This window comes from Phodopus roborovskii, unplaced genomic scaffold (genome assembly GCF_943737965.1).
Source record: "Phodopus roborovskii unplaced genomic scaffold, PHOROB, whole genome shotgun sequence".
NCBI classification, from domain to species: domain Eukaryota; kingdom Metazoa; phylum Chordata; class Mammalia; order Rodentia; family Cricetidae; genus Phodopus; species Phodopus roborovskii.
Window position 1 is genome coordinate 14,635,958 of NW_026126409.1, and position 21,980 is coordinate 14,657,937.

Here is a 21,980-nt window from a genome sequence, read left to right on the forward strand (position 1 = left end):
CTGCTAGAGGGCAGCTCTTCTGGAGCTTGCTGAATTGACAGTATTTCTTTTGCACCAGCTAAGAGTTCAAAGGTTCAAAAATCCATCTTCACACAGCTCTGATATTTTAAATGAGTGCTAGCCTGCACAATTACTCTGCCCCCATTCCTACTAACAGATTTTGGAAACTCTACAACTAAAACCATGAGAATCTAGCTAGCATGTTGAATGAGAGATGTCATGGGGGTGTGCTCTGACCACATGATAAAGTAGATAGGGGGATTTGCAATCCAAGAGAAACAAATTGATCTAAAGTTCTTATCAAGAACTGCTACCAACTGGAGAGAAATAACAACCTGTTTCCTTTTCAGCAGGGATGTTTCCTATCAGATGTGACCTCTCAAACTTTCCTGGTGACACATTAATGGTATGCACCAATAGGAAGAGGGAAAGAGCCCTGCCATTTCCAAGAACCCATTAGCAACCTGTTCAGTAAAGCAGTTTTAGCCAAATGTGCCAATCCATGGGACCTGACTGTGTATCTGTCCTGGACTGTGACTCTATGGGACAGGGCTGACAAGATAGCTGACAGCTAGTCTCTCCACTTAGGCAATTAGCATAGTGAAAATGGAACATTCCAGAACTTAAGGGGGCTCTTCATGGAGGTGGTGTTTCATCTGGTTCTAATGAAGGAGAAGATCCAGGAGAGGTTTTATCTCCCGGTTCCAGCCTTAGCTCTAAAATTCCATGTCTGTGTCTTTTAAACAGTAGTGAGTCATGTTATTGGGAGCTGTCCATATTTCTCCATCTTCATGAGCCTCTTGTGAGGATCAAAGAATGTGGTTACTTTACCATCTATGTGGCTATAGGTTGTGCCCAGGTAGTCTAAGAAATTCTGAAATCTGTGGTGACCAACAGTAATAAATTTTCCAAGGTGAGTCAATAAGAACAATATCCACTTATATTCTAAATGACGAGAAATTTGAAACTGAACATTTAACCATTAGAAAGTATTTAACTGAAGCCCGAGGCCATACCTGGATTATAATACACAATATGCTAAATTCAACCCATCTACTGTGAGAAGTATTTTGTGGGACTCCAAAGAGAAGTGACAAAATAGCAAGGGAAGATGGATAGAACCAGTAAAAATAGAAACACTCTGGTGCTCCTGAGAGTTAGGATGAAGTGGCTCAGGGAAAAGACTTTTATTCTAAATTGGCAGAACTATTAACTTGAAAACAGCGAACACATCTAACTTTGGGTGTTTGAGTCCTGTCACAGAGAGCCAGGTGTCACTTGGGGAAATCACACTATGGATGGCTGATGCTTGCCATTTCAAATTCATCATCTTCCATTTAAAGGATTTCTCCATTAACTTCTGTAATAATACACATCATATTAAAGGCAGAAAACATTCCAAAGCGATACTCATTTGCCAACTATTCAAGGTACTTTACAAGATCATCTTGAGAATGGATATCATGGCAAAGCAGGTTTTGCTTTTCTTTCTGGAAATGTGTGTCATTTTCTAATTATATCTAGTCCTCAAATGGAGTAACAAGTCAGTCTTATTTGATAATTTTCCTTTTTTGTTACTAAACCAAAAGTAAAGAGCCATGTGTGCCTTTCAATGAAAATCAATATTATAGCCACCGGCACAATTCTAATCGGTAGGTGAACGGGCTCCTGTGTAGAAGTCCTGGTTGAAAGAATTTTTCTCTGCAAAAATATAATATGAATAAGTTAAGGAGTATAGCAATGCATACTTGTGATTGCTACCAGCTAAGTCTCATGCCTGTGGGACATAGAAAATGAAAATGAGTACCTCGTATCCTTTAGAGCTATTCTGTATTCCAAAGTGGGGAGTACCAGGGTCTGGGCAAGCTGTGTGTGCCGGATCTGCAATTCACAATTGAAAATAAATTGTAACACCTTTATTGAAAGATCTTGCAAAATGAGAAAATGTTTTAAAAAATGCATTTGACATTTTGTATGAATTGATAAATTAAGTGGTTGCCTTCATTTCCTCGGACATCTTTGATGTTTTATCAATTTTTGAGCTGGTTTACATACCCACACTTTTTTTTTTGTGGATCTTTGTGTTCATATCTAATCTGCATATTTGCATCTATTTGAGGATAGGCCATTCTTCCTCACTCTCTGGTGTATGTCTCTCCGCTGACAGATACTTGCTCCTGAATATTAAAATTGCTCCAATTGTTTTCTACTCTAATCTTCTGGTTTGTACAGATTTATTGTCACAGTTGTTCATCCATATTAGTCAGTATATTTTTGGATAATTTCTTAATTTTTCAAAGTGAGAAACATATATAATATTCAAATGGAAGCTCCTGGCAATATATCTGGGGCATTTTGCAAATGTGTGGGATGCACACAGAGAACAGGGTACACTGATGCTGTTCCCAGATGCTTGTACAGAATAACATAGATAGTGTCGTAAAAGTGTTCTCCTAGATCGACTGAGAATCTGGGGAAGGAAGACATTGCTAACACAAAGCATTCTGCCATGTAGTACTTAAAGCCAAATGGCAGAAAATAATCTTTGAGTTACAGTGAAAAGTTCCATGGAAATTATTTCTAATGCTGCCTTCAGTTTTAGGTTTAAACAACTTGATTTCTGAGAAAATTGCTGAGGCTAAAGCTCTTAATTCCTGTACTGTAAATTTGCACAAGAATCTCAAAGTGGGTGGTCAACATTAACTCACAATAAGAACATCTTCTTTGCTATGGGGATGGTTGCTAGGGGATGGTAATAATCGCATCATCCAGAACACACCTTCCTTAGGGACAAAGCTGTAAGCCAAGCAGGCTGGAGATGGAGATGCTCTAGTGGCACAGAATCCTTTAGGCTTCTGAAATAGTTTACATGGTTTCAAGGAGGCTGAATTTCCCTTAGCTGCACTGATTACAGTCTCTCTGACCAGGTCCCTGCCCAGGACACCGTCTAAGACATAGCCCCAAATGAGCCTGATTGTCTGTAGTAACACCATCCACAGTCACCCCTGTGGCCTTGGCTGTGTGAGCACATTACCTATACAAGTGGGCTGGACTCCACTCCACATTCCGTCTGCCTGGCAGGTTCTCCTGGAGGAACCCACCAACACGAATGGGGGTTTGCATTGGATGAAAACCTCAGACTTAAAGGTGAAGCTTTTCCCACTGAGCCGGCCCTCTGCAGGGATGCCAGGATCACCACAGAACACAGCTGGGAACATAAACAGGTCATGTCAGCACTCAGCATGTCTAGAGCAGGCTAGCCTACTAAATCTGCTTAGATCCCATGGATTCTTCAGATTCTGTCACTGAACCAGCAAATGCCCAAATGCCCAAGGAGAAGACACTGTGATGGCTAATGTTATATTGATGGCTAACTTTATGTTTATAGGTTCAAAAATCTCTGTGCTTAAGAGAATTATAAAGCAAAATTAGACCTCCAACTGTTAAGGGCTGTTAAGGGTTAATTTTGTTTTTTAACGCTGTTTCTGTAAACAAGTCTGCTTTGGAGATGACCTGCTTGCTAGAACAAATTGTAACTGTATTCTTTGTTTTTATAAACCCCTGAGTGAGGTGGCTAGGTTGGGTGCTGTATTTAGGAATCCTGAGTCCCTAGTATATAGAGTTTGCCCTGGTATCAAAACAGAAGCCTCTTCATTGTTAATTGTTACAATTTATAATGATCAGACTGGCACATCTCTGAACCATCCCAGATCCATAATAATAGCACCTGCCTTTGGCCATACATGCTTAAGTCTCAGAGTTTACACAATTTGACCACAGTTACACATCAGTATGCTGCTGGAAGCCCCCCCCCCACTTTATCCTAGGACTTACGCAAGCACTGAGGGACTTCTCCTTTCCACACTCCACGCCCTTCGCAGGACAGGATGGCAGAGTGGGAGAGCTGGTAGCCATCTACACAGCTGTAGCTTATGCTGGCACCCCAGCGGAAGTCAGATCCCTCCACCTTCCCGTCTGGCACTGGAGGAGGCTGATTGCATAGGACAGCTGTTGCCAAGAATAAACAGGTCAAATGCTGATGGGCATGCCAGCAGGCCTGTTTACGTGCCCCCCTTCCCCGCATCTCTTACTGTGGCTTTTATCATGGCTCTGACCACCGTTTTTGCCATTGCCCCATCCTAGATCTTGCTATAGATGATACTACCTTAGCACTTGCCATGTCCCTACTACCAAATCTTTCACTGTGGCTCCTGTCAGCACCTCAGAATCATTAATGCCTTTTTAAATAGAAATAATTATTGAAAACAACCAGTAACAACATAAGAGTTTTTCTCCAGTTATTTTTTCTTAGCTTGGACCACTTACTTAAAAGTAATAATGAAGTCAAACCACAAAGCACTGCACGATGAAACAGTTTTAAGGCCAAAGTGTGTGTGTGTGTGGGGGGGGGGAACCAATGCCATTTTATTGCAGATAGAAACCTAAGGTGGGCTTGGTCACATGACATCAGTGAAGCCTTCAAATTTATGTTATATTTGGCAAGAGGTTCTCCCAACACCCACAATTTTATGTATTTAAAGATAGCATCTAATTTACCCAAAGGTACCCATGTATTTATGAATAACAATTTTCAAAGGATTTGGATTGCATGTATTTTTGTGTGCATATGTGCATGTGTGTGCAGGTGTCTGAGGAGACCAGAGGTGTTGAATCCTCTGGAGCTAGAGTTACAGGTGGTTCCAAGTCCCCAACCCGGGTGCTGCAAACCAAAGTTGGCTCTTCTGCCAAAGCAATGCACTCTCTCAGCCACTGAACCATTTCCCCACCCTGAATCACTTTTAAAGAGCTAACCCATATATGGCTAAACCAAGTTCTGTGAAATGACACTTGCTAGAGTTTAATGGTTCAGCATGAACTTTCTGGGATGCTGCAAAGGCTACAGCAGTGGATCATTTTGTGGGGATGGCTCAAAAGCCCATCTTACCCACTCCAGAAATTATTATATAATGGGAAAACTTGAAGATGAGATCAATGGCACTTTGGGTGGCAGAACACAGCAGGGGAGGACAAGTTTGCAAGTGTTCATACTCAGCCATGCCAGCTCATGTGGGAAGCGTCTGTGGGACACACACAAGCCACCACATGCACCTAGCATGTAGGACTGACACTCTGACACTCAACCCTCTGCCCATGCAGTCATTTGCTCAGCAAATGCTTCTTGAGAACTCAGAGCTGATGATTGGGGGAAACAGAAACTTGTCCTTGTGCAAGAGGACCATCCAGGGGAAAGTTCTAGGTGGGAACAGAATGAACACTAGGGCTCAACATGGGACACCATGCACCTAGAGGGAGAAAGACCAAGAAGAATTGGATCTGGAAGAGGGAGGGGTGGGAGTGGGTATCAAGAAGGATCCTGGTACTGACTGAGCATTATAGGCAGCAGCCAGTGTTGATTTACCAGTTCCAACTGTGAACCCTTGACCCAGACCCGTCCAGAGTCTCATTATACATTCATGGTGCCTGTTACAAAGTAAACACTAATGATATAAAAGAAAAAAGTGAATGAGAAACCCTTAGGCACTCCAGGAAGAACAAGGGTGACCCAATAGCATATCCTGTCAGAGGGGGACTGATGGGAGATGCCATTATGTATACTGGTTAATAATAAAGCACTGTTGGCCAATAGGAAAGGAAGATAGGAGGGACTAGGAGACAAGGAGGAAATAGGAAGGTAGGGGAGGGGGCGGCTTCTGCCGCCTGGGGGGGCGAAACCCAGGTAAATCCGCTTCTGACACCAGATATCACGGTAAATAAGGATCGGATAAACAAATAGGCCAAATAGATGTTTATTCAGGGAAAAATAACTTACAACCTAGACAGGTAAACACCAGAAAATTCAACCCGATCCTCTCCTGTCCGAGTCACACCAGAAAGAGAGCGCCTTTTTTGGCCCCTTCTGACCTCCTTCCACAGGTCACTTCCGCCCATGGCTCCACCCCCAATGGGTGTGGTCAGTGCCAGAGAAGGACTATCTCACTACAGGGGACCAATAGCATGTCCTGTCAGCAGGGGAAGAAATAAGAGCTGTGGGCATCAAGGGCTCAGGAAGCCTCACAAGACATTCAGGAGTCCTTCTGAGACCCATATGACTGTACCTTTCCTCGGACCTTCTTGGGGTCCCAGCACCCATTCTTATGCATTTCTTCCCAATCACATGAGGTAAATGCCATGTGTTGGCATCTATGCACAGCCCCCACAGCAGTCTTTCTTTCCCCTCTTGTCCCACCCACTCCAGATCAGTGACAGGAGAACACAGTGGGACACTCCATCTTCTGATTATGGGATGTCCTGGCCATGCAGATCCCTGGTGTCTACAGGACTCTCCCAGTCCAGCTTCCCTGTGATTACACAAATCCAACCCCTCCTGTCATCCCATGTGGCCAGAACCGGTCCATTTGCTGATGCTCAGGCTGTGTAAGCCACAAGCCTTCCAGATCCTCCTCAGTGTAATGTCCCAGAACATTTCTGTACTGATCCTCTATCTATACTCAGTCATTGTCAGATGAGCAGCTGGTGTGCTGTGCCCCAACATTCGTGACACTAGACTCACCATCATGCCAATCACCTATGCCCCTTCAGCTTATTTTACCACTAGAGCCTAAACTGCCATATCCAAACACACCTAAAGCAGTGGTTCTCAACCTGTGGGTCATGACCCCTTTGGAAACTCAACATCTGTTTCACAGGGGCTGCCCAAGAAAGCACAGAGATTTATACTATGTTAAGAAACAGTAGCAAAATTACAGTTATGAAGTAGCAATGAAAATAATTTTGTATTTTGGGGTAACCACAACATGAGGTCACCACACATGAAGGGTGGCAGCAATAGGAAGTTTGAGAACCATTGTTCTAGAGGTAAGATGAATCACATGGACCTCACCTTCTCTACTCAGGGAATTCTAGTTTTGAGCCATTCACTGTAGCTCTCCATGATGAAGTTTCCCTACCTATTAAACTGTCACCACTGAATCAGGAAAATAAAGTGAGTGGATATTTACAAACAGGTGTAGAAGTGTTCCTGGAACTCCTGGCTGCTGGAACTGATTTGAGAACACAGAATGCGTGCAGAACAATCCTGTAAAGACTTCTGACCCACAATGCCAAATAAATGATGATGCATACCTTTGCAGATGGGCCTGCTCTGATTCCAGGTGCCATCTTTGGTGCAGCGGATGGTGGGTGATGTTGGGGGTTCCATCAGGTAGCCGGGGTTGCATTGATAGCTCACGGTCTTGTTGAAAGTGAAGTCTGTCCCAAACTGGATGCCATTGGGCAGTGTGCCGGGATCCCCACAACTGATGACTAAGAGGCAGAAAAGAACCAGACAGATGCAAATCACCATGACAGGAACCAAACTGTATGAGGGCTCTTCTGGGACACAGCAGGGAACGAGAGAGGTGCTCAGCCCCAAAGCTCAGGTTCTACCCACTCACTGCCAAGATGCTATGTTTGGCATTGTGAACTGCTGCTCTATTGATAGGTGGTGGTGTGGTTGCCAGTTCTTGCTGTTCCTAATCGGGACACACCCATAGCTACAGACAAGAATGACACTGGGTGGTCTGGAGCCATAGAAGCCTTGCCTTTCTCTATGGTTCTTCCTTCATTGCACAGCCTAACCAATCATTTAAATAGCTTCTGCTGTGTGTGTGTGTGTGTGTCAAAGAATCACTCTTAAAGCATCCAAGAAAACAGGACATCACACCAAATTTAGAGTAATCCTTTATCCTGAATGATTTTTACAGAATCAATGGATTTAGAAATTCCACTGTCTTGTCTCCCTCAACTGATAGGCTTCCGGGGCACCCCCAACACTGATCCCAGCACCCCTTGAGCAGGTACTCACTTGTACAGTCAGGTGCTGTGCCTGTCCATGTCCCATTGGCTGTGCAGTGCCGAGTCATGAGCCCTGAGGTCTTGTAGCCTTCCCAGCAGGCATAGATGACGGAACTAGAGAATAGGATGCCATCGCTGCTCAGAATCATCCCATTGGTGGGAGTGCCAGGGTTTCCACAGGATACAGCTGTCAGAAGGCAAAGGCAGCGAGTGGTCCATAGGGAATAAGCAAGGACTGAAGCTTAAGACAATGGGGATCAATGGGTGCATGGGTTCCTGATGGGAATGTGGGGACATTTGTATGGAATAAATTCAGCCTTTGTCTTACCTGACCCTCAGATATATTTTTGATCAGCCACAACAGTTCACACAGGGAACAGAAAATACCTTAGGAATGCAAATAACTGTACCTATTGGAACATAGTCTCCCTCGTGGTATCAAATCTACCCATAGCTGTATAATTGATGGTCATGTGATCTCACTTTGCATTGCTTGCAGAAGTATCTTAATGTCCCCTAAAGGCCTGAAGACCTCAGTTATCCATGCTTAGTGCAATAGTGGGCAATTTAGCCACCAAGCAGGGGAAATACTCTGTTCTACTGGGGGCATGTCACAGGGACAGCCTCAATGCCGAATATTTTGTCATTTGTATTTGAGACTATTGTCAGAATACTTGTGTTTTCTCCTGAGCTCTGACCCAGTGATGTGTAGCAGAAGATGAGAAACCATGAGACCATTACTGCATAGTGATAAGAAGTCTACAACATGAAACTCTGAGCAGTCAGCATGTTTGAAAACATTCTCGCATATTTAGCTGTCCCACTTTCAAAGCTAGTCCTGAGAACAAAGAAAGATGCATTTGTCATAAAACATGGTTAAGAAAGCAGTCAATTTTTATTTCACGTAGAAAATGCATATAAACTCGAGTTGAGTTGATTCTTATTTGCAAAACGAATGCAAAGCACGCACGCATAGCAGTGCCTCTCTGCCTGTGCCCATGGCAGGCAAAACTAGTTAAAATAATCTACTTCTACAATGAATGAGATTCTGAACCTACATTTTTTTTTTTTTCTAAAGCAGACCTTTCAATGACATTCGGTTTGACATTTGTGTTGAACAGTATCTATCAATTACCCAAGGTTCCCTAAAATATAAATTAAAACTTCAAAGTGAAAAGAGAACAGTGTTGGACTATTCAGAGCAATTACTCATCTAATACATATTTGCTTAGCACTTAGAATATCATAGCTGCTGATTAAGTCTTTCAATGAAAGGGATCACAATAGTCCAAACTAGAACCTAAGAATCAACAAAGGGAGGAAGTACCATTTCTACCTGGTCATATTTGCTAAAACAACCCATGTGTACAGCTTCTGAAGTCACCCATGCAAAACAAAATTAATCAACTGATTGGATAGAAGCATTCTATTTATCCTACAAGCAAATATATTCTGATGAGCTTCCACCACAACAATGCTATCTGAAACATTGAGACATTTTCCTTCAAATATTGTATTCTATAAAGTAAGACTTGTTATTAGATTCTTTCCTTTTTTTCTATTTAACAGTAAGAAACACATTCATTGCCTGTCATACCAGGAAAATACAGATTAGAAGGCATTGTCAATTTGTGTCCTGGAGTGACTTTGATGACATGTAACAGGATGTGATGCTAAAAGCAATCAATAGGTTCTCTTTGTAGTTACTAAAACCCAAAGATACTTTGTAAATTAAAATGTAAAGCTTAACCACATTGTATGTTTCCAGGTTTTATTCTTTGTTTAAAATACTTCTGCTTGATATTTTGTTCATGTGTCTTCTTTTGCTGAGACATAATTCTATTTTACTTAATTCACAGTCAGATACAACTTAACTAATTCTAAACATTTGATTGTTTAATAACATCAGAGCCCACCTAGGATGTTATGTCAGACAGATGGCAGTTGCATTGTACTAACTGTGGTTTTGTTTATCAGTTAATTTATAAAGATAGTGGCTTCAAATACTACATGTAATGTCATTAACTGTCAAAGCATTAGTTAAAACACACTCCTGTCACTGTAATGTGTGGAATGTCACATGTTCCGGCTATTAGCGGTGATGACAAGCAGGTTGTAGCTCAGTTCATCTCCCATCAATACCACACTCCTATTGCTTTAGTTGAATTTAGGGTTTATAAAAATTAATGGAAAGTGATAAAGATTTGCCCAATGCAACTGAAATCAAATGACATCATTATAGTGAAGCAACTTCCTGAGTGAGAACCTTGGAAGCATTTGTTAATGAGTCTGTGTTCAAAAGATAGACTACTAACCAAAGCCAATGTAATGTAAAAGAAATCTATAGTCATGTGATGTTAAATTGCCACAGGTATATAATTTTTTTTGCCCTTTATGAATGTCTTAAAAGCTTGTCTTCCTTTTTGTCATGACTTGTGAGTTCCTTTTACAATTCATTCCAGTTTCCCATGGGGTTATAAAATTTTTAGTAGATTAAGAAGAGTCAATTACATCATGATAACTAATCTTGACTAAAGAACCGGTGCTTGAAGTCTTGCTGAAAACTTCTAGAGACCCAGTCCCCAAGTGGTGACACTGCAAGAGTTTTTCCAAGAATTCCAAATTATATAGAAAAAAATGTATCCATACAAAAAATACAGTAGCATAATCTTTCTGAGACTTAAAGCTTGAGAAGTTGACTTATGTGAGTATCTGTTAGTTAACGGATATATCTGCCTATATCCTGATGCTATTTTCTGATAATGAGCACATCATTATCAAACATATCTCAGTTCACCTTTGCCTAAGGCAGACTAGGCAGTCACCTGGCCTGGTACTAAAAAGCACTTATGGTGCCCATCATTGACAGTTGAACCATCCCTGCCTTCTGTGGAGGTCTAACATACTTGCTCCAAAATGCCACACAGGTTATAAGCTTAGATTGCTTTGCAGCTGCTGTGCATGAAGACACCAGCAGAATGGAACCTGTTGGGATTGATGTACTCCCTGCCCATAGACAGTCTGTCTTCTGATTGAATTGCTTCTCCTCATTGCCCATCAGCCTCTGTTCACCTCCAGGATCCATACAACAAGGCATCAGTCACAGGTTAGCACTGGATTAGAAACCCACTTTTGTGTGACAAACATTCACAGCACAAGGACAGTCAGGGCATCTCTAGGGCTTACTCATAGTCTGGGTTGATGCTCTTAAAACTTTTAGGAGAAGGGTTCAATTGGACAAGTGGTAAAAGTCTCTAGGGATTCCTCTGGATAGTCAGTGGTTTGAAGAGCGAGTGATTGGGTAGCTGTGGCACTTGAACCACTCACCTTCACATACAGGCTGAACTCCTGACCAGGACCCATTCACCAGGCATGTGCGCTCTCCAGAGCCCCGCAGCTGGTAGCCCATTTCACAGGAGAAGCGCAAAAGACTCTTTGTCTTAAACTCATCCCCAAGGCGAGACCCATGTGCAGGGGTCCCTGGATCACCACAAAATCCAGGATTATTTCCTGAGGAGAGCAAAGCACAGGGAAAGCATGAATTGTGTAAATCAAATTGTTTTAGGTAAAACTTCAAAAGCAATCAAAGCTTTCTTAAAAATGCCTTTAACACAGGCTATGCTTTCAAAGGGCTGTGGTGTCTGGGAAGAAAGATTTTCTGAAACATACTTCCTAACACAGAAGAAACTTAATGTAGTTTCTCTGTCATAAAAATAAAAAAAAAATGTGGTTAATGAGGAAATGTGATTCTTTGGGAAGAAGTGAATTACTGAGATTTGATCACAGTAACATCCCAGGACAGTGAGTGTGCGTAGCAAGAGAGACATGGAGACTCAGGTATGCCATCTACACAAGATCAAGGTGTCCATTCTTTCACAGCAACATATAGAGTTACCAGGTATTTCATCTTAAAGATCATCCATAGAAAAATTAAGATAATAAAAAGGATGGAAGTGACTACTAGAGGTGAAAATGTGGGGAAATAGAGTGGAAACATAGAAAACATTCCACCAAGATAAGCAAGAGCTCCAGCAGGGCAGTTGGAAACCCCTGCAGAGGGAAATGCAGAGATGGGCCTATGAGGATGGGGCAGATGCCTTTGCCAATTCAATGACAGGAACCAGGGATAGTGCCAGAGATGCTAAAGAAGATGATACAGAGCTATTGGATGTGGCTTAGTGATTGGTGAGGTTGAAATGATAGTGATATAGGTGGTAGGGACCAGTAATAATGGTGAGGATGATGTTGATCATGACTTAATGTGATGTGGCCTGTGATAAACTGGTAGTGCTGATGATGGGGATGGTGGTGGTCTATGTCATGGGGACCAGGGATGATGGTGAAGATGATGCTGATTGATTGGATAAGGACCAAAGGCTGCAATGAAGATGTCAGTGCTGGTATTATCTATGGTAGGGACCAGAGATGATGCTAATCATCTATTCTTGTAGCATAAGTTGCATCATTACAAACTGTGTGTAACTGTGAAACATTCTGAACATAGGGCTCCTCACCTGAGCAATGGGGAAGGGATCCACTCCAGTGACTGTCTTCTTGGCAGACTCTCGTGCTATTGCCTGTGAGGACCTGGCCCCCTTTGCAGGAGTAGTGAACTGTAGCTCCATATGTAAACAGTTCCCCAGTTAGGATAGCATTAGCAGGGGCCCCTGGGTGCCCACACGATATAGCTGAAGATAAGATTAGAATAAAGGAAGATAGATATATGTTTTGTATGAGGCTCTCAGACCACTCTCCCCTCACCATTACCCACTATGGGTATGTCTATGTCCTCAATAGATAAGAAATGGCTGTTTCCAGATCCTATTTATCTATTTAGTTACTGAAGAAAAGAAAGGTAGAAGTGATGTAATTTTTTTGGCTTAGGAGTGCTTTGCTTATAGTTGGAATTTACATGTCAGGCTTCAAGGAGAAAAAACAGCTGCCTGACTTTATCTATCTGGCTCTAATTGTATTCTATATGAGAAGAATGGGGATTATTTTTTTTTTCTTTTTCAAGTGAAAAGCCATAAAATTCCATCAGAACTATTCCCATTACTTTGTCAGTTAACATGATAATCATTCAGTTTGCTTGGAGTCAAGATTATATTAAACTTAATTAAGCTCATGTGTCTAGGAAAACAAGTCTAATGAGTATACTTTTGGTGGGTTGTGATCTAAAATGTGTAAGTAAAAATAACAAATGAAAAACTTCCCTTCAGCATAGTCTAAAATCATCTCAGCATTTTCATTCATATCCATACAATTCTGCCAAACTGAGTTCATAATCTGCTGTAAACATCCTTAGAAAAAAACAAAAACAAAAAACCCCAAAACAAACAAACAACAACAACAAAAAAGTTCTAGGATCCAGATGAATAGAGTACAAAGTACTAGAAATGTGATGTCCATTCACTCATGACTTACAAATACAGCTAGGGACAGATACACTGCAATACCTCACAAAAGTGACTAGCTAGAGAGAAGCTCCAGGTACTTATTCAAAGGCACGGATTCAATATCAAAGACTAACTCCATTTGCTCACTAGCAGCACAGAAGTGATGTGGACTATAGAGGCGGAGCTGGAACTGGAAGGCAGAAGCCTCCCCTGGGTCACACTATCCCTCATTATCTGTCTAGCATTAGCATTCATTCAGTGCAGACCCAGGCTTCATCTAGAGTTCTAAAAGGAAGCCAATTAGCTCCAAAAACACTGAAGTGTTGGGTAAATGACCAATTCTGACTGAAACAGGAGAACAAAAGGAAAACAATCCCAGAAAGAAAGCAATGGCAGCATAGAGACAAGGCCAAACCTCACTGGAGCATGTGAAGTTCTCCTTTGAGATGCTCCTTCCAGCATCCTTGTTAAGGACAAGTGGGCCAACAAGGGGTGGGGACCAGCCAGTCAAGGGACAGGGAGTTTGTTAAATCCCAGGGTCTTTAGATGGGAGCACATTAGCACCAGTACAAAGGCTGATGGAAATCTCCCAGGAGCAGGAGAGAACAATGTCAAAGGGAAGGAACAAAGACAACCATATTCCCTGGAAAATCACCCACTGTGGAGCTGCTGAGGGGTGAGAGTCTGTGGACCACTCACAGAAAAGCCAGTGGAGTCTACAAACACTGAGCACTCAACACTCCTTCGAGCTATCATTCCCTTTCTCTGTGGAAAGAAGCCATAGTGTCAACGTTAGAATTTAAGGCTATTCAGGATATCTGAATCTTCTTTGAATCCCCCATGACATCACCCCTTACCAGCAGGAAGTAGTTTGGAAAGAACGACGCCCAAATTCCCAAATATTGTGTATAAATGTTTGTTTTCATTTAATTGGACTTTGTTATATAAAATTAAATAAAATAAAAAAAAGAAGTTAAAAAAAAAGAATTTAAGGCTGTTTCTGTGTAGGGCTGGGGAGGGAGATTCCCTTGAAGTAGGGGTGGGTGGGTGAAATTCTCCCCTACCTGCCCACCCTCAAAGCAGTATCAAAGCACTGCAAGGGGTAGAAGGCACTTGGTAGCAAGGAAGCTCGTGCCACAGTGCACCTCCTTCCTATGCATTATATAAAGGTGACTTTTTGATTTTAAGGACTGTTTTGCTTCCGCCTGACTTGAGAAACCTAGACACTGATGTTTTCTAAACGTTCAAATTGAATTTGGAAGACGATCGTTTTGTGCTATAGGACTACCTGTTTTTTGTTTTGTTTTCAAGGAGAATACAGCACAGCGTGGGAGCATGTGTAGACAGATACATTCTTAATCATTTCCATCTTCTAAACAGAGAGACAACACATTCCATGGCCATTTAGGCCTTTATCTGTGCACAAGAACACCTTTACCCTTCACAGAGCTGTGATTTCTGCTGGCTTCTGTGAGGTTTGTCTGAAGCTGCCTGCCAGCTGGGGTCACAGTTGGCCACTTTGGAAGAGCCATGGTAGCCAGATCCATGCTCTCTGGCAACTCCTCCTCCTCAGTCATGGATGCTGGGTGAGCAGGTCAGAAACCTACATCAGAGCCTTTGGATGATACTTCTAAATCTGGAACTTGGAGAGAGTGAGGCTGAGGGGTGAAGACACTGAGATTTATAGCCACCATGGGGGAAGGTACAGAGTAAGCCTGTCTCACAGACGAGAGCAGGCAGAGGTGGCCAAGCAGAGGTAGAGGTGAGAGGTCCCTTTCCCCCATCTTGCACTCATTTGAGTTATATTTGGTGATCTCTAGCTGACCCACAATAAGGATTAGCAGAACGGGAGAGGGAAAAGAAGCTAAAATTTGGTGTTTACATGACTGTGTGGAAGTGCATTTCTCCTGCTGGCGCTTCCTTTTGCTCTATGGCCAAGAAGCTGGGGAAAAGCCTCACTCACCCAGACACTTGGGTAAGGAGCGATCCCACAAGCCATTTGCCATACAGGTGAGGGCAGAAGATCCCAGCAGGTAGAACCCTTTCTTGCAGTGGTACATCACACTCATCCCATACTCGAAAATCTCTGGAAAGTTCTGTTGCCCATGGCGAACTGCATTTTCCACGAATCCAGGATCTGAACAGTTTACCACTAGAAAATGAAGCATTTATATATAAAGCATTTTCCCACACAACAAAAAAGAAGAATAAAGCCAAGTCCTCTGAAAGAGAAAGAAGGCAATGGTAGATGGTCATGTTACATAAATGAAACCAGTGTCTGAAAGACAAGTGTTTGTTTCCTCTTATTTGCAGTCCTAGATTTCATAAAATCATATACATATATAGTACAGGAAAATATGTGTGAAATTATCCAGGGGACAGAGGGGGAAAGAAGGTGGGGTTGGAAAAGAAGTGATTTGGAGCATGGGGGAATATGCTCAGCATACAATATATAGTTATATGCAATGCCCCGTGTAAGAAGAATCTTGTTCAATGAATACACAAGGAATTAAAAAATAAACAATTACAGTAGGAACCAAACAAGAAAATCTTATGCCAAAATGTAAATGAAAGTAAATTTTAAACCAATCTAGACGGTTTATGAAGGGAGGGGTTGATTTTGGAATCTTTTCACGAATTTCTGATTCCCCTGTAGATTGTATTTATTCTTTGTTATAAACAGGTCATGCATCAGATTGGCTACAACCATAGTTTTGAAGTTATGGGGCGGGCCAATGTACTATTTTCTAAAAATACGCTTCTTCACTATGAATTTTAAATAAATTTTCTTCATAAGATTTTACATTCTAAAAATGTAATGTAATGGCACTGGTTTGATAAGGTTTATTCAAGTACAGTGTTTGAGATCTGGGACATACTTGTTATTTAGCTACACCCACCTATACATATTTATGTGTGTCCCTAAAGGATTGGTGCTGTCAGTACACCATGAATGTAGCTGAAAATGGTGGCTTTTCCATCAACGCCTCATGGAAATGTAGGTTAGGCCACCTCTGATGGGAACCCTCTTGCCTCAGGAGGAGAGAGGAAGGCATTCTCAGCGGAAGAGGACACGCTCTGGTTATGCTGAATGGCTACCATTAGCCCAAAGGCCCATGGGCATCTTGGGAGAAATTAGCAGCAGGCGTCCTCAGGTGCAGAATAGCAAATGGCCTGATTACCTTGCACTTCCCCACCATGCCAGTGAAAGGGACAGCTGCCACTGAGCACCCTCTCCAGATATTTCTGGCTCAGAAAAGAGCTGTGCATAGAATTCTCAGCAGCCACTCCACACAGTGGGTTCTGGAAGCTGGAGGCAAATGTGTCCCAGCGAATGGGTTTGAATCCTTTGCTGGGATGTAGGGAGGTCCAGGCAAGAACCCTTTGGTACTATGAAACAATGTTCTCTGAATTTCATGGAACTCTTGAACTTATGGATGAAAGTTTTGATTTCCCTGCACTAAATAAATGTTTATGGATTTGAAGGGGATATTTTTTAAGGCCCCAAAGTACACTGTTTCTATAATCAACTTGAAACCCAGATGCTAACCTAGCAGGGATTACCTGCTAGTTGGAGGCAATTAGATAAACCTAAAAGATGATGTGCAAAACTTGGAACAAACATCTGTACCCCAGGCTAATGCTTGGCATGACAAGCCCAAATCAAGATTTGATCAAGATTAAAAAATTAGTCCCTTGAACTGAGAAGCACCACCTCTGTCTTAGTAGACAGAACACCCCCTCGGTGTGACCTGTGCTGATGCACAACCTTCTGGAACCCTGTGTCTTACACAATATTTTGTGAGCATGTACTGAATTTAAGCTATGGCTCCCTGCATGGAGACCAATTATGTGTGTGTGTGTGTGTGTGTGTGTGTGTGTGTGTGTATGTGTAAACCTTTTACTTGAATCTTAACTCAGGGCAAATGCTCTCTCCCATCATAGACACCCTTTTTTACCTCGACATGTAGGCAAAGGACTGCTCCATTGTCCATTGCTCCGACACTGGGCCCTGGAGGCACCCTGTAGTAGGTAGCCCGTGTGGCAGGTGAAATTCACAAGGTCATTCAGGTTGAACTCGCTGCCATTGGTGAGCCCGTGGGCAGGGTTTCCTGGGTGTCCACAAGTGATGGCTGTGGGAAAAAGTCTATATTACTGCCCACGCTAAACACACTGTTCCTACCTGCAGTCACTGAGAACAAATGGGTAGACATGAAAAATGCATGACTGGAAGGGTTCCCTAGAGACATGGAAGGTGCTGTTCTGGTGTGAAGGATCTGGTGTGGAGGATATGGGAGATGAAACATGTAGAATTTAGAGCACCCTTCACCTTGGGACTAGTGTTGTTTACTCAAACCAGTGGAATGCCAACTGACTTGGCAACAAAGCAGCAAAACTCAAGTTCAAATCTTTTGTTAATCAAGGATTTTTGAGTATTTCCCACTTGGTGCACACCAGCTGCTGCCCTGAAGCTTTCATTTGGAAACACTCTGGGGGTTGGCTTCCAATGTCAAATTATGAATTATTCTAGTATTAAGTTAATCGTAGACTTAGAAAAATAACTGTGCATGTGCCACTGTTCTCCTCAGCGATCCCTACTGTGTGATCTTATAAAGTGTGATGAACTGCCCTGGTGGTCAGGCTTTACACAGCAGCCACACAGGGCCAGGTGGGGTTTGTCACAGGTGCCTTCAAAGGAGCACATTATGGCTACAAAGTGCCCCTTTCCTCCTCATTCATCTTGTCAGCTCCTTCTTCATTCTAAGTGAAGCTGCGTTCTTGTCTCCATAGTTCCAAAGCACTATCAGTGACCTCTACACCCACTACTACTCAGTCACGGCTACACCTCTGCTTAATTCATGAGAAAGCAAAAGGCTCTCAGAGGCATATGGTTCGACAGGACAAGATGCTTGCTTGCACTAAAAAGGGGACGTATCTGTAAACACCCCCTGTTCAGTTTTGAAGTCATGGGTTTTGGGAACAGGTACAGTATGTAAACATTTCCTTTGAATAAATGAAGAGCTGCTGCAAAACTCTTTATTCTTCATGAAGCCAATGATCAGACAACAAATGACACTGATGGACTGTCCACACCCTCCTCTAATCAACACTGCTTCTCATCCTGAATGTCCTATGAATGAGCAGATGACATCAGTCACAAGGTGCCTCTCAGTGAATTGATGAGAGAATTTATTGAGGACTGGAGTCTAGGAGAACAATATAGAAAATTCTGGACAGGGAAAGCCAGGATGGCAGGCTTGAACTTTGACTTGAAACAGCGAGACAGAAACATGACTCTCCCTACTGGCTCAGAAGGGGGAACATGTTTGAACAATGACTGAACTACACAGGAAAATGGAAAGTTGTGGTCATGAGGGCAGTTGCACAAACTCTACTCACGGACGCAAACAGGGGTCTGCCCTGACCACTTGTGGTCCTGCAGGCAAATCCTCACAGAGGTGCCTACGAGCCGGAACCCAGGGTTGCACTGGTAAACCACTGTGTCCCTGTAGCTGAAGCCATCACCGCTGATATGACCATTCACAATGGGGTCTGGAGAGCCACAATGACCCGCTGAGGACAGACACAAAACAGTGGAAAACTCATCAGGGAATGTGCCAGTGTGAATCCATGGTATTCACAATTCACTTACCTTTGTTGTCACGTCAGTAACAGAGATGAATGCATAACTGAGAATGTCCCCACTGACATATGTACTTTTTCATTCTATATTGTTTGAAAATGATCATGTCCAGCCAAGTTTGTCTAACTGAGAGGGACAATAAGAGCTCATTTGAAGGTTTGGGGACTTTGTGAGATATGCTCTCTTCAGCAAGCCATGCCAGATTTTCAATGTCTTTCATAAGTGACCCCCAAAGCACCTGGAACTATCTATAACAGGCAAGCTTTAATAAATCATAACTAATATGTCACCACATCAGTCTGTTAGGTCATAAAATGTAGGCAGCACATGTAAAGTGTAGAATCGCTTAGAACTCACATCTTGAACCAAAAGCAGGAATCAGAGAGAGCTTGCTGGGAAAGCCTGCCTGCAGTGACACACTTCCTCCAACAAGGCCACACCTCTAAGTCTTCCCAGACAGTGCCAGCAACTGGGGACCAAGTCTTCAAATATCTGAATCTATGGTGGGTGTTCTCATTCAAACCATCAGGCCTGGTGGCACCTCACCTCACACAGGTAATGCTCTTAGGCTGGGAATGAAGTAAAAAATCAGACATAGACTCTGAGACTGACCATAGATGGACAGACAGATATGTGGAGCCCGTAGGGTATGGGACTTTTTGTGCTATGGACACCTTAGAAGGGTGGTTATCCAAAGTCACACAGAAATGAAGTATAGGACACAAGAGGGCATGTGTCATGTGCAAACACCGCACGTTATATAAGTGACTTTATCTTTTTGAATTTTTTTTTTTTAATCTGCAGAGATTCTGGAACCAAAGCCCCAGAGAGATAAGCAGGGGAGGGGCAGGTGAACATAAACCTCTGGAGTTTGGAGGGTGATAATTTGGAAATTTAAATTAAACAACGATGTGCTAATTCCATGGAAACTCTGCCCATGAGTGTACTGTACAGCATCTTACCTGTGTTGAAGGGTAAAACTGGCAGCCTTGCTGGAGGGAGGGACACTGTGGAAGGAGGTGCAGAGTGGCCCCCTCTGCTGTGACATCGCTACCTTTTAACCTGAGACCTGCCTGCCTTAAGCTCACCTGCCACTTTGCTGTTTTCCATCACTGCAAATACTCAACATTCCTGCGAGGATTAGACTGCTACCATTTTTAGAAAATCTACAAACCAAATGTCCAACCTTAGGATTTGCCTTGTGATCATTAGTATTTTGGGCTGACAGTGACATACTGAGTGTTAAAAATATCCTGCCTCTCTGGGGAGTCAGAAAGGCAGGCTGCATGATGTGATGTAATCTGTGTGGTGAATGTCTTTGAGCTAAGCCAGGCTTACTTGGACAGTGAACAGTAGAGGCACTTTACAGACCCTTCTCAGGTATTAACAAGCAGCTGTAAAATGCCAGGTGGATCAGATCCTTGAAAGGCATGAGAGCTAGTGCTGGCATTAAACATCCATGGATGTTTTTAAACCTGTGTATCTGTCTGTGTTAAAAGAACACCTTGGAATACTGATGCACGAGACTGTTTTACTTCTAAATGCAATTTGTAAGGTGATGCTGAACAATTTTTCTACACCACAAAGGCAATAGATCTTTAGAATATGAGGTCCTGCTGAGGACAAGAGTTTGACAAGCTATACTACACCCAATGTCTCTGGTGGCAACATCGATTTAGGGCATAAGTTCTCCAGAAAAAAAAAAATGTTCTTTTGTCAATTCTCCGGAAGGATGCATAGACAAAATCTGAGGATTGGTGCTAGGTGATTCTAAATTGTTCATCTTCCCTAAGACACCAAGCAAACTTTCCCAGGAATATGACAGAATATACAACTTCATGAAAGAGAGGAACAGTTCCTTTCTTCTAATAAAGTCTTTTTTTCTGTAATTCCACACCACTATCATTCTCAGCTATTTTATTAACCATTTTTACGTAGACCTCTCAAAATCTACAAGTTATTTAATGAATACATTCCAATTTTATTCCCCTCAATCTAAAAAGAAATCTAAAATAGAATTTTGAATTATGAGACCTAGTTATTCCGTCCCTTGTAAATGTCACCATATTATATTCACAACAAGATTTGTGTCTTTATAGTCATTATGGTTCAACAAATGTAAACCTACTTCAAAGAGCAATCCATTGTACTGGAAAGTTGATGTTTTTATGTAGAACTCCTTAGCTGAGGAAACTTTGACAGCAAGGATTAAAGAAGTAACCCAGTGGGAGAGCTGACAGGTCATTCTGTACTAGAAACAACTACATGCCATAAGTGTGTTATTGAGAGATTAATGAACATTTTTACAACAGGGGCCCTAGATTACAAACGTACCACCTCCTTCTAGATGCTGTGCTCACTGCTGTGTTCAAGGGAAATTACTACAAAGAAGATAAATACAAGAAAATAATTAAGAGAACACTATGATCATAAAACCTTCCTGAGGGTTAGAAGGCACCTGGTAGGGGAGATATGAGGTCTGTGTTCTCATGGCTTTAATGCTCCAGCCTAGATAAATATTCAGCACTGCACTTCACAGAACAAAACACAGAGAAATTTCTCAGTACCACAAAGAATCTTAGATGCCCAAGACACAGTACAGAAAGAGAGTCCTTCATAGTCTGTTCCTGGAGCTAGTGTGAGGCTGTGCAATGACATGCAAATGCATGGCTTCACCTTAAACTCATCTGCAAGGACACACACACACACACACACACACACACACACACACACACACACACACACACACCAGCCCCACTAGAAGTTCAGACTCAGAACTCAAATAAGATACTTCCAACAGGACCAAATTCCATTCTTGAGTGTGAGCCCAGATCATTGCCTTTCATCTCCTTAAATATGAAAAATTCCACCAGACATGGTTGGTGGTAAAATTATTCTTCTAAGTCTTGATTCATTTCTATACAATGACCGGGAATATTCTTTCCTAGTGGGCATCACTGGACACATGTGGAGTACCATATGCAAGACCCCTCTTCCATCATAATCAGAAGGACCATGCCAAAGCAAATGTTTCCCTGGGAACTTCCCAAGATAAATAGATTTCCCACCCACAGCCTGGGCCAAAC

The 21,980-nt window shown here is 42.4% G+C and overlaps 1 protein-coding gene across 1 annotated transcript in view; it reads right to left on the reverse strand.

The window, feature by feature from the left end:
* Csmd1 (CUB and Sushi multiple domains 1) overlaps positions 1–21,980 on the reverse strand; it is a 1,460,794-nt gene that overhangs the window by 16,047 nt on the left and 1,422,767 nt on the right. The window contains exons 53-62 of the mRNA XM_051182080.1: positions 18,651–18,824; positions 17,210–17,383; positions 15,214–15,402; positions 12,369–12,542; positions 11,182–11,364; positions 7,865–8,041; positions 7,144–7,323; positions 3,835–4,008; positions 3,035–3,208; positions 1,808–1,881 (exon numbers count right to left, since the gene is read on the reverse strand). Coding sequence (XP_051038037.1) covers positions 1,808–1,881; positions 3,035–3,208; positions 3,835–4,008; positions 7,144–7,323; positions 7,865–8,041; positions 11,182–11,364; positions 12,369–12,542; positions 15,214–15,402; positions 17,210–17,383; positions 18,651–18,824 — 1,673 coding nt within the window. The remainder of the gene's footprint in view (positions 1–1,807; positions 1,882–3,034; positions 3,209–3,834; positions 4,009–7,143; positions 7,324–7,864; positions 8,042–11,181; positions 11,365–12,368; positions 12,543–15,213; positions 15,403–17,209; positions 17,384–18,650; positions 18,825–21,980) is intronic.